General features: G+C 44.0%; 1 protein-coding gene across 1 annotated transcript in view; it reads left to right on the forward strand.

Moving 5' to 3' along the window:
* afap1l2 (actin filament associated protein 1-like 2) overlaps positions 1-20,925 on the forward strand; it is a 163,723-nt gene that overhangs the window by 90,862 nt on the left and 51,936 nt on the right. The window contains exon 4 of the mRNA XM_068002171.1: positions 12,976-13,070. Coding sequence (XP_067858272.1) covers positions 12,976-13,070 — 95 coding nt within the window. The remainder of the gene's footprint in view (positions 1-12,975; positions 13,071-20,925) is intronic.

Raw genomic sequence — 20,925 nt, forward strand, 5'->3', positions numbered from 1 at the left:
TTTTCCTTGATGGTTCAAAACTCCTAGGCGTACAATGGAAGGACTTCCCATGGCCCATGTGTGTGATTCAGGCCTGAGCTGTTAGGTGCTTATGTGGCAAAAAGGGGAAACAGTTGCAGGGTAGGAGTGCTGTGGCCTACGCCAAACTGTCACTCAATACCCTGGAAGGAGACTCAGCCTCACAGCGGGCACATCTCTTTGCCTGAACCTCTCACATAAGGACCTAGATTAAGCAGTTGATGACAAGTGCACCACATTAGACTTGGATGTCCAGACCTTAAGACAGCTGACAAGTTACCCTGCATAGGCCTTTCCACCTTGCTGAAAGCAGATGTCCATTGTATAGTGAGTGAGCAAGCACTGAGATTTGAGATGACAGCTGCTGAAAGGTGCTACCTGGAGGCCAGGTATGAGAACACATGGGCATGAAAGGCACAACATAAATGCAAATTCTTTTTTCATTATGTCCAGGGTTTGATGACTGTCATGATTAGGGTGCAGAGAGGAAGCAAAATCTGCTGAAGTTCTACACCTTCAATTGGTGGATCCATCAATCTAGGGGATATGATGTGTGTCAACACTGTGGTCAGCAGGATGATGGCAATGCACTCATACAATTTATGATGTGTTGTGCTTCTCGTCATGCTGTCCATGAAGAGTTCCTGTATCTGCTGTCCATCTCACTTATACTGACCTCCTTGAGGGAAGAAGTAAGTGGCTCTCTTTATGGTTGAGGTGACTGCAAGATGACACATCTGCTGATGGAAATTTAGAATCAAGTCATCCCTCTTTGGCAGATTAGATACAGCAAGCGGTTCTGCAGACCTCCAGGATACTGTTGATGATTGACCAGCCAATCTGGCTAACTAATAGAGCCTGGAGGCAAGGCCTGTCACTGGGATTGTGATTCTTTCCAAGTGGTTCCTGATAACCCTACAAGCCTAATACCTAATACAGAGGATGGCCCTGATTGGACAATGACCGCTCAGTTTTAGCTGGTTAAACTGTAGCAGTTCACCTAGTCTTTGGCACTTGCCAATCTGCTCCTAAGTTCTCCTACAAACAGGACCTCCTGTGTGGAGTTTTCAAACCAAATTAAATGTACATATATTTGGATGTGCAATTGTCCACAAGGTTAAAAAAAAGTTCAGGGACACTATCCCTTTAAGAAATTCATATGTTTTCAGTGCCTTTTTGCTGTGTTGATCCTTCTCATTTTGTTGTTTAGGAGATTGCAGTCTTGGCTCTTTTTTTGTGACTTTTAGCAAATCCTAATTTGTGTTAGTTTGTTGATGTCAACTTGGGTCAGTTGGTAGCACTCTTTGCTCTGAATTAGAAAGTTATGGGTTTAATCCGCACTTCAAGCTTTGAGCATATGGACTGGTACTGCAGCTGGGGGCGGGTGGAAGGGTTGCAGCACTGGGGGGGTTGCAGTACTGGGGGGTTGCAGCACTGGGAGTGCAGCTCTGTTGGAAGTGCTGTTCTTCAGAACAGATGTTAAACCAACAGATGTCTGCTTCTTCTAGTAGTTGAGGTGGATGTTAAAGGTCCCTTGGCACTATTTGAAAAAGAGCAGGAAGTTCTCACAGGCACTTTGAAGACAGCTAGACAAAAAGTCTCATGAGAACCTACGTGCTAGCATAAAAATAAACAAATATATAAATGAAAAATGGTTCAGAAATGATATAAAAGACTTATCAAATGAACTTCCACCTGATTTCTCAGTCCCTAGCAACCCTGGATGCCTAGCTTCTTCACCAGGATGTTTCCATATTTAAATGAAGCTCCTGCCTGCTTCAGACATAAGCTTCTGTTGCTAGCCCCAAGCCCCATCAGAAATACAAGAGGCATGTAAAATCCACAGATATTGGTCAGATCTGATTTTTGTCAATTATTATGCTCCATTACGCCCTGACTGTGCCTTTTTCTGATCAGAACAGAGTCTAAAATTGGCTCCTAAAGTATCAGCACCACCAGAGGTGCAGCAGTATTGGCCAATGTTTCCAATTCTACTAAATGAATCACCTGAGGCTCGATTTTAGGGTCGGGTTTCCTGCGGGTTTCCAGCGGGGGGGCCCCGAAAATCCCGATATGAGGTCACGTGACCGGATCGCGCTGCGATCCCAACCACTTCCGGGTTCCCCGATGACGTGCGGGGCTGTGTGCGTGGCCCCCGCTGGTGGGAATCCCGCAGGCAATTAAAGCCAGCGGGGTTCCACTTGAGAGTACTTACCTTGCTTGTTGAGGTCAGTTAATGAGCTGAATCAGCTGTCAAAAGAGGAAGTGTGGGATTTTACCTGCATCGCAGACTGTTTCACACACTGGGGGAAACAGTCTCTCTCCAACCAGGTGTGTTGCAGCCAGCAGCCTGTGGCAGCTGCCAAGGTGCACTCCACGGGGGAGAGCCCTCACCCACGCAGGAGGCCACCGCGTCACATAGGGCAACCCCTGCCCCCCACCACCCCCCGCCAAGCCAGAGGACAGACCGACACGAAACCGCAGCCCCAGTCCGAGGAACCACCCACCTACCCTGCACAACCCCTCAGACCAACACCTGCCAGATGGGTGGTGCGTGAACACCCTCGGAGGACGAACAGCATGACCAGCCCCAGCAGCCTCGCAGTCCACGCGGTCCGCCACAGAGACGTGGAGCCCCCCAACACGGTGTTGTTGCACGCCCACCTGCACAGCAGGAGGGAGGGCTACCGCAGAGAGAGACGCATCGCAGAGGGCACTACCCTCGCCACATGGTCCACAGACCGAGGCGAAGCTCCCCAGACCTCTCCGAGCAGCAGTGCACACGGAGGCGCAGATTCGCTCGACATGTAGTCGTGGAGATCTGCAGGCTCTTTCATGCCGAGCTGCTCCTGGCTGGCCCCAGCACCAAGTGCTTACCTGTCGCTGCCAAAGTCACCACTGCCCTCCACAACTTCTCCTCCGCATCCTTCCAGGGTGCAGCCGGCTACACCGCCGATGTCTCTCAGTGGTCTGCGCGGAAGAGCCCTGCAAATACACCTGCACCTACTCTGCAGTAACACGATGGGTGGCATCAGTGGTGGGTCCTCATAGTGATACCCAGGAGCGGGCATTATTGGACACAACAGACAGGATTCGCGGAGACATGGTAGTGGTGGTGCCAATATAATGTGTGCTGTTTGTTGCTCTGAAATTCAATATAGGTAACACCCATGGCAAACCCTCAGACACCCTTCATGCTCACGAAACAGCCTTACGCTGCCTACTGCACATATGTGATGCATGCCCTGTGGCTGCAGCACAGGTGGTGGCAGGTTGATTGAGGCTGGCCGTGACAGAGATGCACGAGAGGGTGAGTATGGGATAGAGCCATGAGATTGTATGAGGATTGGGTCGCGTGTTAGTGGCGGGGTGAGTACTGGCGAGGTGAGTAGGTGGAGGTCAGATGAGGATGGGGTTTGAGTGGGTATGAGGGGTGATGTGACAGAGTAGTGTTGGCGGTGCCGAAGGAGATGTGGGGTTGGGGCAGTGTTGTGGCAGATGGAGTGTAGGGGAAAGACTTCGTGTTCTCACTGTGGCTGACCTACTGAGGTCATTGCAGCGCCTCCTGCACTGTATGCAGGTGGGCGATATGTTGGTTGCACAGGTGACCCCCTCTGTCACCTCGAGCCAGGCCTTCTTGGTGGCAGAGGCTGGCCGCTTCCTCCCGCCCGCCGGGTGGAAGATCTCTGTCTTCGCCCTCCTCCTCACCCCATCTGATGATACCTGGGGTGAGGCATCATTAAACTGGGAGCAGCCTTCCCCCTGGGCTGCTCCATGCTGAAATTTTTTCCATTGGCTGCAGCATCTGTCGGTGGAGGACTGCCCCTTTAACTAGAGAGCCTCCAGCTGACAGATCGTACTGCGCATGCGCAGCCCGCCCGACGCGCAGACCAGCAGCGTGGACCCCGGAGGAGCAGGTAATTGATTCCTATTAGTGTGTTGCCTGCTACGATCACGCGGGCAACCCACTAATTTCGCCGAGCGTGTTGACCACGCTCCTGAAACCCAACCCGCCGGAAACCCGCAGGCCTGGTAACATCGAGCCCCTGAAGTCAGTGGGTTCTTCATAGAATAGCAAGATAACTATCCCATCTTCTCTCAGAAGGGGGTAGAATTACATGCTGAATGAGGTAAATTTTAACCACACGAATGGGTGGGTGGGAAGGTAAAAATCGTAAGAAAGTAAAACCCGACCCCAACCCACCTCCAACCTTCCCACGTCCGGTTTTAACAGAAGTGGGTCGAGGGGGTGGGCAACCAACCCGCTTCAGGAGGTGGGTGGGTCAGTGAAATCCTTTAAGGAGGCTTTGGGCATCCATTTTACAGCTTTTTTATTTTTAACTCTTGGGGACCGAGATTCCTGGGCCTTTTGCTTCACGCCACCTAAGAGGAGGCGAGAAGGCCCGGATCAGCTGGTAAGTGCCTTTATTGCATTGCTTGTGAGCCAGGAGCAGCACGAGTGTTTCCTCCATGGCCAACAAGCCTATCTGCCACGATCCTACACATGCGATCGGCCAACCCCCTCCCCATGTCCGACCCCCCCGCCATCTCTGACTCCCCGAAGTCCGACCCCCCTATGACTGAGCCCCTGATGATCAACCCTGATGACTCCCCCCAATGATCAGCCCCCCCGATGACCGACTCCCGATGACTCCCACAACCTCACCGATGACCCCCAAACCCCCTCACCCCCCAATGACCCCCTTCTCCCCCACCCTGTTAGCGGACCCCTGACCCTGTTAACCAACCCCTCTCCCCCCGATCTAAGATTTACCTGCTGGCATCCATTCCCTAGCTGCTGTCCCGTCTGACTGACAGCCAGCTTGTCAATCTGGCTGGCCTGTTGGGCAGGAAACCTACAGTCAAAAAATGAAAGTTGTCCTTATGTCAAAATCGTACGGTAAACCCGTGCTTCTGGGTTTCCTGTCAGGAATTAACATTTCCCCCCCCCCCACCCCCAGCCCTCTTCCTTGCTCCCCGTTAAAATTTACCCCAAAATATCAGGAAGAGGGGGATTCTCATCCTCGGGAGTCCTTTACCTAGGCCATTCAGTTGCATTTGCATGTACCGGAACATCTGGACACCAACTTCACGCTCCTGTCTCCTCTTTTCAGTTAAAGGTGCAGTCCTAACATGGCCCCATGTACAATGATGGAAGAAGGATCACATAGTCAAAATAGTAGAAGGATAGTTATTTCTCAGAGGCACATGGTCCATGAGTCACTTTTCTCCCCTATTTTTTAGGTGGAAGTTGAACACCTGTCAACAAATGAGCACAGTCATACATATGGTACATAATCATAACATTTTGTAATTGTGGCTTTTTTTCCAACAAGCCAGGCTGAAGTCACTCAGAAATCAATCCAGAGCATCTGGTTTTCTGATAAGCAATCTGTTCAGAATAACTGATTTATTAAATGTTTGGTGTTGCATCTGATTAGAAGCAGGTGAAAAACTAAAGTCAAGTTATTTGAAGTGCATAATCAAACTATTGTACAGAATTGTCCATTATATTTCTCTCTTTCTCTCCATTGCACTATCAATTGTAATTCCAGCTTATGATTAGAGTAAAAACTGCATTATTATTAATCATTTGGAGTTTTGAGTTTTTTTCAATATTTATGGTCAATTTTCACCTTGGTCTGCGGTACAAAACCAAACTTTTTGATACAGATTGGTTAATCGTTTCACAGGACGGGCAATTACTGCATTAAAGGCAGGTCCACAAACTAGAAAGAGCTTGGATTCGAACATTCGTTCATTATAATTAAACAGCAAATTTGGAAATTTACAATCCATTGCATATCGAAAATTATAATACATATGGCCTAGAAATGAATTGGATAAGATCTTTATTGAGTTGGATCATGTGTGTATTGGGAGAGAGAAAATTCACAAATTATTCTTGTAGGTAATAGTCCTAGAAATATTAAGAAACTCTTTCAGATGTTTAGTGAAAAGTTAATGCTTTCCATGGAGATGATTTCCCACATGTTGGGTGGGGTGGGGGAATCTCGATTTTCTAAAATTGGTTTGCATTAATGAGAAGCATCAGGTACATGAGGCTAAGTCAGTGCAAATCATTTCATTTGTTCCATTGGGAACCCCAGAAGACGAGAACTTAGTCTGTTTGAATTATACTTCCTTGTTACCTCCAGATGGTTCAACATTTTCTGATCATTTAGAAATTACCCCTTTTCTTGACTTCATTGCTTATAGTTAATAATTTGTATAATTTGAAACAAAAACATGTTTAATAAACATAATACTAAAAACTATATGCATGTAGACGTCTTCATCGGGGGTACTGTTCTAAAAATCAATCTGCAGATGGTTTGACATTGCACTTGTGCTTAATTAGGATGTACCATTTATTAAACTTAAATAAGAATTTACTGATTATTCTTTTTTTGAGTTAGGCCCCAGGAAGTATATGTGTGGTCAGTATCTAATCCTGCTTTCATTGGCAGTAGAATCCTAGCTTTTGCAAAGGCTTTCATCTTTATTCAACAAGCAGATGTTTTGGCGCAGACTAAGAAATGTTCACATTATGTGGCTACAGTCTCTTCCTTTTGCAGTATCATTAAAACCAGGCCAGCAACCACTTTTTTGCAACTCTGTCATTCTGGTTTAATTGCGTAAATTACTCACGTCAGAATGACTTGAAATCTGTCAGAAAACCCTGAAAATGACACTGCTCCAGCTGCAGATCCATCTACTGTATCAGGACGGTAAATTTTGGTACAATTGTTGTGGTTGTGCTTTTTAATGGAAAATAGTACTGGTCGAGTCAACTCCAATTACCACCAAGGAAAAAGAAGCAAAGCAGACAACTATCAACCCTACAGCTGCTGAGAAAGGAATGCCCTTCCTGCCAGGATGAAACCTTCAACTAAATTAGTTATAAAGTGACAAACTTCTCAGAAAACACTTCAGATTGCACCAAAAGTAAATTAAAGACAATAAAAAGATAATACAGATTAAAGCACTGAAAATTCAGAACCAACAAATTTCCTCTAGTTTTATTTTTAAAATCCCATCATTATGGATTAAAGGTTTCTCCATCAAGAATTGCAGGACTTGGACTTAGGGTTTTAGTTGACTCAGTTTAGTGCTGCTCCCTGTGGAGCCTGAGAGGCCTGAGGGTTCAAGCTCCTGCTGGGGATCAGAATGTGCCTAAGGCAGTGGGGAGTATCACATTATTGGTGGTCGGGTCTTTCTGTCTGATATACGCCTCATTTAGTGGGTGATAACATACTAGTGGTAATAAGTGAATAAAGTACAAGTTAAACCTTCTACATCACCTCTACGCTCTCAAGGAAAACAATACAGTGCTTCCACAAGAATCAGACGGTAAATAAGATGCACAGTTGCTAATTCTATCAACTATCGCCGTTAGTAAACTTGTGTTTGTTTGTCCTACTTTTTAAATGTTTGAGAGTGATTAGTTCTTTTTGCATGAAAGATTTTAATGCTACCAGAATATTTAGTCTTATGAAAGGCCAAATAGTTGCAACATAATTGTTTTTTTAAATTCCATTTCATTTACTCATCTTGACAGCTTACTATAGCCACTAATTACAAATTTAGTTTCCAAAATCTAACTTTGATGACCTGGAAACATTCCATATCTGACCTTTATACTGACAAACACCAGACTTACTTTGCAGTGTAATACCACGTTTAGATCAGAATCCTCCTCAGAATTTGAACTAGTTTATCTAAGCATCATTGTATATGTCAAAACTTACCTGCTGGATCCGACAGTTCTCACCTCCCCTGAGCTGCCGAGATTCCCGCGCCCCAGGAAACTCGTGCTGGAGTTGTTAAATCCAAAACGCTGACAAGATCTGAGGCAGCAGCCTCATTAACATATTATAATTACCAACCTACCTCACAAGAGTGGGTTACTTGCCCAACCCCCAACCCGCCCCAGTTAAACCAGAAGTAGGCCCGTTCGCGACGGGTTGGGGTCAGGTTTTTAATTTAACTCCCCCTGCCACTGTCCCACCCTCCGTGGGGTAGGGGGTTAAAATTACCCCCAGTGGGTTAACACTTTGTCCTGTCATCTTTAGGATTTGGGTTCAAATCTAGTCCAAATTGATTTTGTTATTCGTTCATGGGATGTGGGCGTCGCTGGCAAGGCCAGCATTTATTGCCCATCCCTAATTGCCCTTGAGAAGGTGGTGGTGAGCCCCCGCCTTGAACCGCTGCAGTCCGTGTGGCGAAGGTACTCCCACAATGCTGTTAGGTAGAGAGTTCCAGGATTTTGACCCAGCAACAATGAAGGAACGGCGATATATTTCCAAGTCCGGATGGTGTGTGACTTGGAGGGGAACGTGCAGGTTGTTCCCATGTACCTGTTGCCCTTGTCCTTCTAGGTGGTAGAGGTTGCGGGATTGAATGAAGCTTTCCCCTTTCTGCTGGTCGCAAGGATGCTACGTGAGATGAGTTTGGGCATTGTCAACTCAATTCCTAGTGGGTGTTGGCACACAGCATAAAACTGGCACTAAATCAGCAATTGCTTTCAGAAAGAGCACAAGGATGACTGGTGCGGGAAATGGAAATGTCATGCCAACGCAGCAGAGTGAGTGCACTTTTGAGACTGGAACAAAGGCAAATTGTTGGGATTGGGTAGAGGGAGATTCACAGCTGGTTACGCTGTACCTAAGCTGGGAGTGCTGCATGCTCGCAAAAGGAGAATGTTCCATTTCTCAGCACTAAAATCCTTCACCTTGATTAGCACAATATTATAAAAAAAATTAGTACTGGGTTAGGAAGGGTGTTCTGTTTATACACTTAAATTGTTTTGAGTTTTATTTTAACGCTAAATGTTGATCATTTGTCAGCCTTGACTCAGTGGTAGCACTCACGCCTCTGAGTCAGAACATTATCCAGGCTGACATTTCAGTTCTGAGTGAGTACTGCGCTGTCGGAGATGCCGTCTTTCGGATGAGACACTGAACCAAGGCTCCGTCTGCCCTCTCAGGTGGACGGAAAAGATCCCATAAGCAGCTTATTGTTGTAACTGAGATTGATACATTTTTGTTAGGCAAGGGTTTTAAGAGTTAATGAACCAGGATAGGCAGATGGAGTTAAGATCAGAGATGATCTAATTGAATGGCAGAACAGACTCGAGGGGCTGAATGGCTGTTTCTATGTTCCTAACATTTCCTACATCTGACCTTCTGAAAGGAATTCACCTAAAATATACTTAGAACAAAATCTACCTCCATGGTGCATGTACATGTACTCACAGCCTTGATGAGCTGCAGTATGGGCACTTGGGTGACACTTCATTTGCTCCTGGCACTTACATCTTCTTAACGCTGCTTCTCTGTTTGTAGTGCAAGGCATCACAAAACAGAAGAGAATAGATGAGAGAAGGGCCCATGTTATAAAGCTATCAATTCCCTTTGAAGAGGCCACAATGGAAAAGACAGAGTGAAGGGGGAGGACTCCCTCCAAGCTCGGGTCTAATATCATTCTCATGTTATTTCTTCTCACTCCACTCATTTGCTAACTCACTCACTCACCAACTTGCTCACTGTATCCTGGGGATACATTCAATCACAGTACCATGTGGCACAATAGGGGTCATTTTCAACTTCGCCACCTGGGTGGTAACCTGGCAGAGTGGGTCGCCCACCAGTTGTAGAACCTGCCCAGTTTTCATCCCATTAAGTTCAATGGGATGAAAATCAGGTAGGTTCTGTAGCTGGTGAGTGATTCACTCCGCCAGGTTATCACCCAGATGGCGAAGTTGAAAATAACTCCCAATGTATTCTCATATAAACAGTTTTTGAAAGGGTTTCAAGCAGACAGCATTGTAATATATATTTTACTTCTCTCACTATAGATGTCAAACATGAAGCAGTCCCAGATCTCAGTGTCAAGAAAGAAGGCACTACCGGTGTCACTCACTCCTCATGGCACCAGCACCAACATAGGTACATCTAACCAGGAACTGTAGGCAGTGAGTGTCAAGAGGGAGCAGTGGGTGAAGCACTAAGCATGAGTGAAGAAGAGCAAGTGGAAGTGGCAGCAGAGGAGCAGGAACCTGCTCGCTGGAAGGCCAGTTTGTATCCTTTCTCAGCTGAAGGGCCTTGAGATTGGTGCTTCAGAAAGTCTGCTATTGAGTGCCAACGTGTTATGCAGTCATTGGAGGATGTGCCAAGCACCCAACAATGAGTGTGGAGGACTTCACTAGCGCTATCAATGCAGTCGTGCATGAAGGCATTACAGTGCACTTTGGACTATTTGGCAACTTCAGGGCCATTTCAGCAGAGCCTCCATGACAGAAGTCCCAAGCCCAGCTGTTGCTTTAGAGGTTCCAGTCAGCCAAAGGCTGGCCTGTCTGGTTTCAACATGCATGTGGTTTGTATGGAGAGAGTCATTGTGCAGAACTTCACTGCCTTGATTGCGACCAGGGCTCTGTTCCTATTGTAGATCATTGACATGCTGGGGGAATTCCCAGGAGTAGAGCTGCAGTAGGCTGAGAGTGATGTTATATCTTGCCCCTCCAGTCCCTCAACTCCCCAACCCCTCCCCCCCCCCAAACAATGGAACATGTGCCTGAAAGTGAGCAGAACCAGTCAGCCTCCAAAGAGGCTGTCACTCACTTAATCCTGCTGCGAGCGGAGCATCTAAAATGACCACAAGATGAAGAAATAGAACATGGAAAACATGTACAGTACTACCACCAAGAGGAAGCAGTGCGACAAAACACATTGAGCACACATGCACTGAGCACTTGTCGGAAAATAAACTGGGTTTCATTTATAACCACTTTGACATGGGAGTTTCTTTCTGCTGCTGCAGGTTAAGGTGCCAGCAAATGTCATCCTTCATTAGGCAATAAAGCTTAGTATGATTCCCATTATTGAGGTAACAGTGGCATGCCAAAGGATACTGGACTCTGAAGCTTCCAACTAGATGCATTAGTGCACCTTGGGGTGGAATGAACATTAGTATTGTAGGAGCCATTTACAAGATTCCCTCTTTCTGAAAAGATCTTCATGTTGTGTCAAACTCCTGGAAAGAGTATGGCAAATTTCCCTGCCCCTTCTCACCCTGAGGGCAGACCTAGTGCAGGGCCTACCACCAAAGAAAAATGCCCAGAAACAGACAATTTACAAATCCTGCAGAACACTCCTTTGTGGTGAAGGTAATATCAACTCCAAAACATTGTTGATTTTTAAATTTTCTAGTAGGTAAATTTGCACAGTACAAGTAGGAAATAGTATCATGTGCGATGGTAGCTACGTATTATCACCTCTGGTTAGAGAGTATCTTTGAGTTGCAGACAAACTCTAGGATCAAACGTGCATACCAACACTGTCATAAGATTGTAACAGCTCTTATCAATTACTATGTTCCAAATATCACTTCACTTGCTTCCTGTTTTGGAATTCTAATGTTATTTTCTTTGTATTTATAGACAGGACTAGTTCATCTCCCATGATCATGTTAACAGTTAATTGGAGGACATGGTATCTCCTGGAGCTGTTTGTTCTAACAGGACAAAATGGCAGCAGATTTGGGTGATTCATTTCACACTGCCACTAATAGTGGTAGGACTAATTAGCAGGCATTACAGTGTAATCTATTAAAAGTATTAAGGGGGCGATTGTAACCCTACCCGCCCGACATAAAATGGGCAGGTGGGCAGTTAAAATTGCCCAGGTCACTTACCCCCCTCGGAGCTGCCCGGAGCTGTCCTTCCGCGATTTTAACCTGCTCCACTGGGCAGGTGGCAAGGACCCCCAGCCCAAAGCTGGAGAGATCGTTTTTAACATAAGCATATCGGATTCTGATGATGCCATCGGGACACAACTACAATTTTTACTCGGCAGCCTGAGCGAGAAGGGGCAGTGAGTTTCCTGCCAGGCTGACCCAGCAAGGAAGCAGATCGGGACCCGAAGAGGCCCAAAAGGCTAAGTTTTTAAATTTTGTGTTTATTTTCCTTGTGAGGCCAGGGGAGCAGGACTGCTCCTTAGGGCTCTACATGGAAAGTTTAGGCTTCCCCTGCCGCAATCCCATTTGCCCCCACCCCCACACAATTGTGGGACCCCCATAGGACAGCCCGGCAGCCGATATCATCACTTGTCTGCTGGCCATGGGATTTTCCGATGCTTACCGTTGGCTTCCTGCCCGGAACGGATAGGAAGTCGGCCGATGGGTTTTAATGAGGCCCAGGAGTTAAAATACCCCAAGATTCATTTTTGGAGCAGTGGGTGAGTTTCTAAGTCACACTGCTGCTCACCCGCCAAAAACTGGCCCGGAGTTAAAATTGGGGCCTTAGAAGTAGGCATTACCGTTACACTTTAGGTGCCACATTTAGGCCTGTCATGAAAGTGTTACTAAATTGTGATAACAGGAAATAGGCATGACAAACGGGAAGTCTTAAGAATATTAAAGAAGGACACAACCTTCCTTTATTATCCTGTCTTTATATTTCTGTATTGTAGTCATTGGTTTGGCTCTATTCCAGCGCACAGAGCGATTACTTTCCACATTGTATCCAACTTGAGCAGATTCAGCCTGCCTTTTCAGCCATTTACCCTAGAGTTAGCTCAGTAAATGCATTAGTTTTGTGAGCAGCCTTGATCTTTGAAATAATCTTTTAATTTTTCATACTTGTTTTGTTGCATTTCTAGAAACCTTTTTTTCACTTTTTAAAAAATAACTCCTGTCTCTCCTTTCATTTAATAACTGTTTTCCTTTTTGTTCTACATAAGCTCACTTCATGCCGTAACTTGCTCAGAAATTATTGACTACCTAATTGGGTTTGAAGTATAGGCCTCTGAGTACTAAGATAGAATTATGGTGCTGTTCCTCACCTCCGCCATCCATCCAAAACCATAAGGACTTTCCTTATGAATCATTTCTGGAGAAACTTTGGGAAACCTTGCTATTTGTTACTATTGATATCTTTGTTTGTTATTGTTTTCCCAGGCTTGGATCGTGGAGATATTCCTAATGGAATAGATTTTGGAAAGATTACCCCTGCACCTCAGAAGAGCTTGCCTGAGCTCCCACCCACAAAAGTTGTAAGTTTTAAATTTATATTCTTTTTATTTTCATTGTGTTTCTGGAATTTACCCTTTACGTAGGCTGAGGTGGCATGTTGCTAATCAACCATCCAATTATTGCCCAGTCAGGTTAATATACCTCTTCAAAGAGCAACTTCTGCGTAGTTTTGTAGAGCTTCAAGGAAAGGAAAGGTGCTTTGCAGCTCTTTCTCAGGCGCTTCCTTAGACATGTTCAGCTATCATGTATCCAAAGCAACAGGAAGAAGTGTCTAAGAATGAGGTGTTCAGCATTTATCCCGGGAAGGTCTGGTGATGAATATTCGATCTGATGCTGCAGCTATGGTTGGTTATCTAGTGTTACAATGGCTCGTTTTGTTTTGTATTTCAAAGCCACAAACTCATTTTCCATAGCAGTTTGATGTTACAGCTGCTCCAACCACAAACCTTTCCCAGCTGTTGACAAGCTGCCCATCATGCTAACTTTAGTAGAATTTTAAAGTTTTTGCATATGTATTTGAATATGATATTAGGGGTTACATCAGGAGTCAAACATTTCAATAATTATATTGGTAAACATTTTTAAAACAAGTTAACTGGGTGCAATCAAGTAGATTGACTTGACAGAGTGCTCTCTGTTGATACTTAGTTTTGCAGTCTGGTTAAATGTCTTATTGAAAGAACAGAGACTGAAATAAACTCTCAGGTACTCATTTTCCGCAACATCAAAAACCATCAAAACTGATGTGAACAAAAGGAATTTATTCTGTCTTTTATTGGAATATACAGAGATACTTTTGTATGTTTGAGCATGCTATAAATGATTTGTTTCCTTGAACAGAAGCAGGTGGCCCAACACTTCTCAAAAATACTTGTCAACACGGTAACCAGAACAGGATCTCCTCCTTTTGATGCTTTTTAAGAAATTTATTCACACTTACTGACAGATTTTTCTCATCAAGTCCAATTTCTAAGTCTAGTCAAACAGAGCAAGTTATTAAATGGCTTGTCTGGTAAGTAGCAAGCCCATACATTCTGTAGTGTTGTAGGGATGAATAAGCCAGTTGAAGGGGTATATGTCGATTCACTTGGGTTCAGTTCAGATGTTTGGCTTGGCTCAAACAAAGCCATTCACTTTCTTTGTTAAAGTGCATTGTAAAAAAATCAAAAGTTCTGAATTGCGTGTGGTGAATGCACGTCACATTGATCTCTTGAAAAAAACGTTTGACGGAGTCTCACATCATCAGGATCCCTTTGAACAATCAAGCGGTGTAATGACTAGCTTAAACATCCATTTGTTTGGGCAATCTATTTATGCTGATAAATTCTTTATGAAATTGGTTTGGAAGGATTTCTGAGTCCGATAGCACACTGAAGCTGAATTAACATCCACAGTTAATGCTGCATCGTCCCTGGGTTTATGACTGTATCTCTACTAATGGAAAACAGTTCCCTGACAGTTCACCTCAGCAACTCTTTCCAGACCAATGATGTCATTGGCATTCACTATTTAAACTATTCAAAGAATGGCACTCACTGAATGAAGAAAACAAAATGAATGCTAAATCTTTGCAACTGTTTTTTTCAAAAAATGTCCCTAATGAGAATACTCTCTTGTTAATAATTGGTCAAAGCTGAGAATACAACTGTGCGATCGTGCTTTCTTGTGATCAGTACTAGAAAGTCGCTCAGTACTTAGTGAGCAGCACTTTTGTTTAACTCTCCTCGAATTAACTTATTCACAAAAAACTGTTCTTTGAACTTTAACCTACAGGAAATAAATCCCAACAAGGAACAAACACCCCATTCATCTTGATAAGGATGTGGAGATGCCGGTGATGGACTGGGGTTGACAATTGTAAACAATTTTACAACACCAAGTTATAGTCCAGCAATTTTATTTTAAATTCACAAGCTTTCGGAGATTTTCTCCTTCCTCAGGCGTTAGTTAGTTGGGTGGGGAAGAACTGCAGCGAAGGATTAGATGCTTGAGATCACTGCCAGCAGAAAATCATGGAATCAGGTGGCAGGAGTTGGTAAATGATTTCTCGGCATAATCTTTCTCCCTGGCCCACTGCAGTTAGGTCGGGGAGCTGGCATAACTGCAGAGGTAAATCTGCCCTACAAGCTCCAGTTTGCGTGAGTCTTTCTCAGCCTGTTTGGGTTAAATTAAGTTAGTAAGATTAGATCAAGGTTATCTTTAGTTATTTAAGATGAGAGTTACCTCAATTGGTGATTTCACAACTAGAATGTACGTTTTTACCTTTAAGGGACGTGAGATCAGATGTAGGTCATCTTAAGTCCTATGCCCCTTAAAGGTACAAGTGTACATTCTCATGATGAAATCACTGATTGGAAATAATTAGCAGCTTATTGGCGTGTGTGTTTTGTTTTAATCAAACAGTTGTTCTGATGTTTTGATCTGAGGTGATCCCTGAAGACCCGCTGTGGGCATGGCCTCCTGTGCACTGCCCTCTTCCACCCTCTTCTCGAAGCTGCTCCTGCTGTCTCCTATTTTCTTTGCAGCTTCCCGTCGTCCTCCAGCCCCAAAGGCTTACCTACCAGTTCAACCACGACTGCAATAAAACTGTTTGAAAAGCAGACAAAAGTCGTGCAGCACAAATTTGTTAGCAGAAGGCAGAATTGAGTTGTGGAATGCAGGAAATAGCCACGAAAAAAAGCCCCAGAAATTAACCAGCAGCGTAAGACAAACCAGCAACTAACTTGTATGGAGTGGATTATCCCTTCAAATAGCGCTGCTTGCAGGGTCTTCAGTGCTGGTTAGTGCCATCCTGAGTGAGTTTATCATGTGGCGAGTTGGGTGTTGGGGCAGCCCAATTTCACAAAAGAGCCTTACAACAAGCGTAGAACCCTTATATAAATATTATAATGAGGTTTTTAAACGTTTCCAGCAAGTGCCCTCGACACCTACAGAGCAACCCGATCCAATATGGCGGACGGTGGAGTACCTGCGAAGAATGAGTGCCATATTGGACCCTTAGTCACCCATTTTATGCCAGTAAAGTGGGCACAGCGCAATCGAATTTCTAGGCCTGTACCTTTGGTTGGTTGAGTTTTCAATTCCTGGATGAACCATTAGGTGGCGCCTCACACAAACAATATAATTCTAATTTGTTGTACATTTTGCCCCAGGTGAAGTTATAACTGAACTTATGTAGCTTGCCCTATGTGAATCGTGCCTCTTGCCAGGACGATGATGATTATTATAAAGTCCATGCCTTGGGTTGCCCTGGTTTCCTGGACATTGAGGCATGGACTGCAGAATGAGAAAGTAAATGAATAGAAAAAAAATATTCCTCAGTGTTCATCGTCGCTGGGTCAAAATCCTGGAACTCCCTTCCTAACAGCACTGTGGGAAAACCGTCACCACATGGACTGCAGCAGTTCAAGAAGGCGGCTCACCACCACCAATTAGGGAGATGGGCAATAAATGCCGGCCTCGCCAGCGACGCCCACCTCCCATGAACGAATAAAAAAAAACAAGCCAGAGTTTGTCCAGTCCCCACCGCTTTTAGCGGGCGCGTTGGTGTTAACACGATTTGCCCGCTGTGGATGGTAAAACCAAAAAGCAAACTAACCAATATCTTTTTAAAAAAACAGGAAATCTCAATTAGCAACTGCCGCTCCTAATTGTTAGCAGTTGCATCCAGAATCTCATCACTAAGATGATTACACTTTGACGAAGTGCAAACAGTTGACTGAAACTACTTGAAGACCTGACTTTGGCTGAAATCAAAGTGCTTGTTGAACTGCCCAAAATAGTCGGCATGCTAAATGTGTTAGAAGCAGCGCCTTTGTAATTGACGCCTATAATAATGGCAAATGGTTAGCGCCATTTGCCCAATATAGATGTGTGCCCATGATAAGCGGGGACTGTGTAAGTGGTGGGGACTGTAATGAGTTTAATCAGTTCCAGCAAGGAGGAAAACTTACATGCCTGTCAATCTGATCCTGGTTTTGTGCAAAGCGGAAAAACTCGAGGATAAAAATAGAAATTCTTGTCATTGTGCCATTTTTGTGCTATTTCCATTATTTGGAGAGTCTGGTATTCTAAGTGACACAATTGCAAGTGGACCTATGTGTTTGGTAGAAAGATCTGTCCACTACTGAACTACTGGTATTGAATTAGTTATGTTTTAAATATCACACCCAAAAGCATAAAAACACAATTTGAAAAATAAATGAATAAAAATATGCTCATTTTGGTTAAAAATGCTGGGAACACATCAGGCTGGAACAGTGCAGGTCACATATCACACAGCACAGGCCATATCAGGAACTGGAGGAGTTTCAGCTGTGTCAAGCAACACACTGGCGGAGACTGTGGGAAAGTGAGCAGCAGCAGTTATCATCTGGAACCAGAGACTGAATTCCCTGGTATTCACACACATTAAATAGCAAAGCACTATCATACACCGTCAAATGTGTCTTAACTGTATGAGTGCTGGTTCGATAACAATTTTCAGTGCTTCTTGACACTGGATTTTTAAAAATTTGACTTATTTAAAAGAAGAATTATTGTGAAGAGAGACAAATACATATAACAGAAAATAGACCATCCTTCTGTTTCTGATGATTCGGCTGGTCCAATTAACATGGTTATATACAATGCCAGCTTTTCATCATTAATAGCTTTTGGTTCCCACGTGATCCATGAAAGCTTTTTGAATGGTAAAAAAGAAACGGACATTTTTATTAAATATTATTAATCAAACACCATCATATCAAGGGATAAAAATTCCCTAGATCTGTTAGTAACACTTCTCATGGAGATTATGGATATGTGGATGCAAATAAATGTGGAACTCACTGGCAACTGAGTTCTGCTGGTTAAATAGATAACAGAAAATAGATCATCCTTCCACCCTGTTTCTAACGGTTTAGCTTTTTCCAATACTGGCTGAATGACAGCACATTAACAGGCCATTGTATCCTCAGGCAAAGCGAGAAGCATCAAAAGTGCTCTTCATTGTCTTAAATTACCAGCTTCATGGCTTCACCAGCTAGAAGACCAGGACCAACTCAAGAATGGTACGAGGGATGAGGGACTTCAGTTACTTGGAAAGACTAGAGAAGCTGGGATTGTTCTCCTTAGAGCAGAGAAGGTTAAGGGGAGATTTAATAGAGGCGTTCAAAATCATGAAGTGTTTTGATAGAGTAAATAAGGAGAAACTGTTTCCACTGGCAGAAGGTTCAGTAACCAGAAGACACAGATTTGAGGTAATTGGCAAAAAAGCCAGAGGTGAGATGAGGAGAAATTTTTTTAGGCAGCGAGTTGTTACGATCTGGAATGCACTGCCTGAAAGGGTAATGGAAGCAGATTCAATAGTAACTTTAAAAAGGGGAATTGGACAATACTTGAAGGGGAGAAAATTGCAGTGCTATGGGGAAAGAGCAATAGATTGAGACTAATTGGATAGCTCTTTCAAAGAGCCGGCACAGGCACAATGGGCTGAATGGCCTCCTTCTGTGCTGTAAGATTCTATGATTCTATGAACTCCAAGGAAATGGACATGACATCAAAGCCTACCTGCTCTGTGCTACAGGCCTACACAATATTTTGCAAACACAATAATGTGCTTACTGACTCTCCTTATACAGGTTAATAACATGACTTCACAATGCGGGAAGTAAGGGTGGAAATTGCACAGGTGCTGGCCATAATCTTCCAATCCTCCTTAGATACAGAGGTGGTGCCAGAGGACTGGAGAATTGCAAATGTTACACCCTTCTTCAGAAAAAGGTGTAAGGATAAACTCGGCAACTATAGGCCAGTCAGTTTAACCTCGGTGGTGGGGAAGCTTTTAGAAATGACAATCTGGGACAAAATTAACAGTCACTTGGACAAATGTGGATTAATAAAGGAAAGCCAGCACAGATTTGTTAAAGGCAAATCGTGTTTAACTAACTTGATTGAGTTTTTTGATGAGATAATAAAGAGGTTGATGAGGGCTATGCGGTTGATGTTGTGTATATGGACTTTCAAAAGGCGTTTGATAAAGTGCCATATAATAGGCTTACTAGCAAAATTGAAGCCCACAGAATAAAAGGGGCAGTGGCAGTATGGATACGAAATTGGCTAAGTGACAGGAAACAGAGAGTAGTGGTGAATGGTTGATTTTCAGACTGGAGGAAGGTATACAGTGGTGTTCCCCAATGGTCGGTACTTGGACCACTGCTTTTTTTGATATATATTAATGACTTGGACTTGGGTGTACAGGGCACAATTTCAAAATTTGCAGATAACACAAAACTTGGAAGTGTAGTAAACAGTGAGGAGGATAGTGATAGACTTCAAGAGGACATAGACAGGCTGGTGGAATGGACAGACACATGGCAGATGAAATTTAACACAGAGAAGTGCAAAGTGATACATTTTGGCAGGAAGAATGAGGAGAGGCAGTATAAACTAAATGGTACAATTTTAAAGGGAGTGCAGGAAAAGAGAAACCTAGGGGTATATGTGCACAAATCTTTGAAGGTGGCAGGACAGGTTGAGAAAGCACTTTAAAAAGCATACGGGATCCTGGGCTTTATAAATAGAGGAATAGTAAGTTACGTTGAACCTTTATAAAACACTGGTTTGACCACAACTGGAGTATTGTGTTTAATTCTGGACACCGCACTTTAGGAAGGATGTGACGGCCTTTGAGAGGGTGCAGAAAAGATTTACTAGAATGGTTCCAGGGATGAGGGACTTCAGTTACATGGATAGACTGGAGAAGCTGGGGTTGTTCTCCTTAGAGCAGAGAAGGTTCGGAGGAGATTTGATAGAAGTGTTCAAAATCATGAAGGGTTTAGATAAAGTAAATAAAGAGAAACTGTTCCCATAGGCGGAAGGGTCGAGAACCAAAGGACACAGATTTAAGATGATTGGCAAAAGAACCAAAGGCTACATGAGGAAACACTTTTTTACGCAGCGAGTAGTTATGATGTGGAATGCGCTGCCTGAAAGGGTGGTGGAAGCAGATTCAATCGTGGCTTTCAAAAAGGAATTGGATGTTTTTTTTTCCCTCTGAGGCTGTTACATGGGGGCTTGGTGGGGAGGGAGGAGAACAAGAAAGACAGCGCTGTAATCTGTGGTCCCACTTGAAGGGAAAAAAATTTGCAGGGCTACGGGGAATGGGACTAACTGGATTGCTCTTATAAAGAGCTGGCACTAGCTCGATGGGCCGAATGGCCTCCTCTTGTGCTGTAACCATTCTATGATTCTATAATTCTATGATAAAACTAGTGTAATTTACCACTCTGATTTCGTGATGAACTGTTACGTTTTATACAAGGCGAGACATGGGTAGGGTTTGGTTCTGTAGCTGCTAGAATCTTTAAATCCTTCTATTCTTGAGCTGGGCTTGCGGTCCACTGCAAGGTACCATTAGCTGCCTCAAGTGGTACTGATTCATAATGCTACTACTGACCACATACACCACAGATTACAGTGCTGTCTCTCTTGTTCTCCTCCCTCCCCCCATGTAACATCCCTCCAAGGGAAAAAAAAATCCCAATTACTGCTTATACATTTTTTTTTGAATTAAGCCACCAAACTAACCTAGTCAGCTTACATCAAATATTTCATCCTCACATGGTAAAGGACCTCTGGGATAAATGGTTTTGTGTTCTGATGTAAAAAAAGAAAGACATGGGTAAAGGATCTAGCTTTAATTCAACCTTTCCCAGTAAGTGCTTGGGGACAAAATGAAATATTGGTGCATGAAGCAGAACACATAAACTCTTTATCACAATATTTCTTCTCTAATGTGCAGCAATCCAACATTTCAGACCCTGTTTAACCCTGTGAAAGGGATCTGTTCTTCGGTTGGATGTTTAACTGGGCAGTGTGCCACATACAGTAACA

Source organism: Heptranchias perlo, chromosome 21 (assembly GCF_035084215.1).
Source record: "Heptranchias perlo isolate sHepPer1 chromosome 21, sHepPer1.hap1, whole genome shotgun sequence".
NCBI classification, from domain to species: domain Eukaryota; kingdom Metazoa; phylum Chordata; class Chondrichthyes; order Hexanchiformes; family Hexanchidae; genus Heptranchias; species Heptranchias perlo.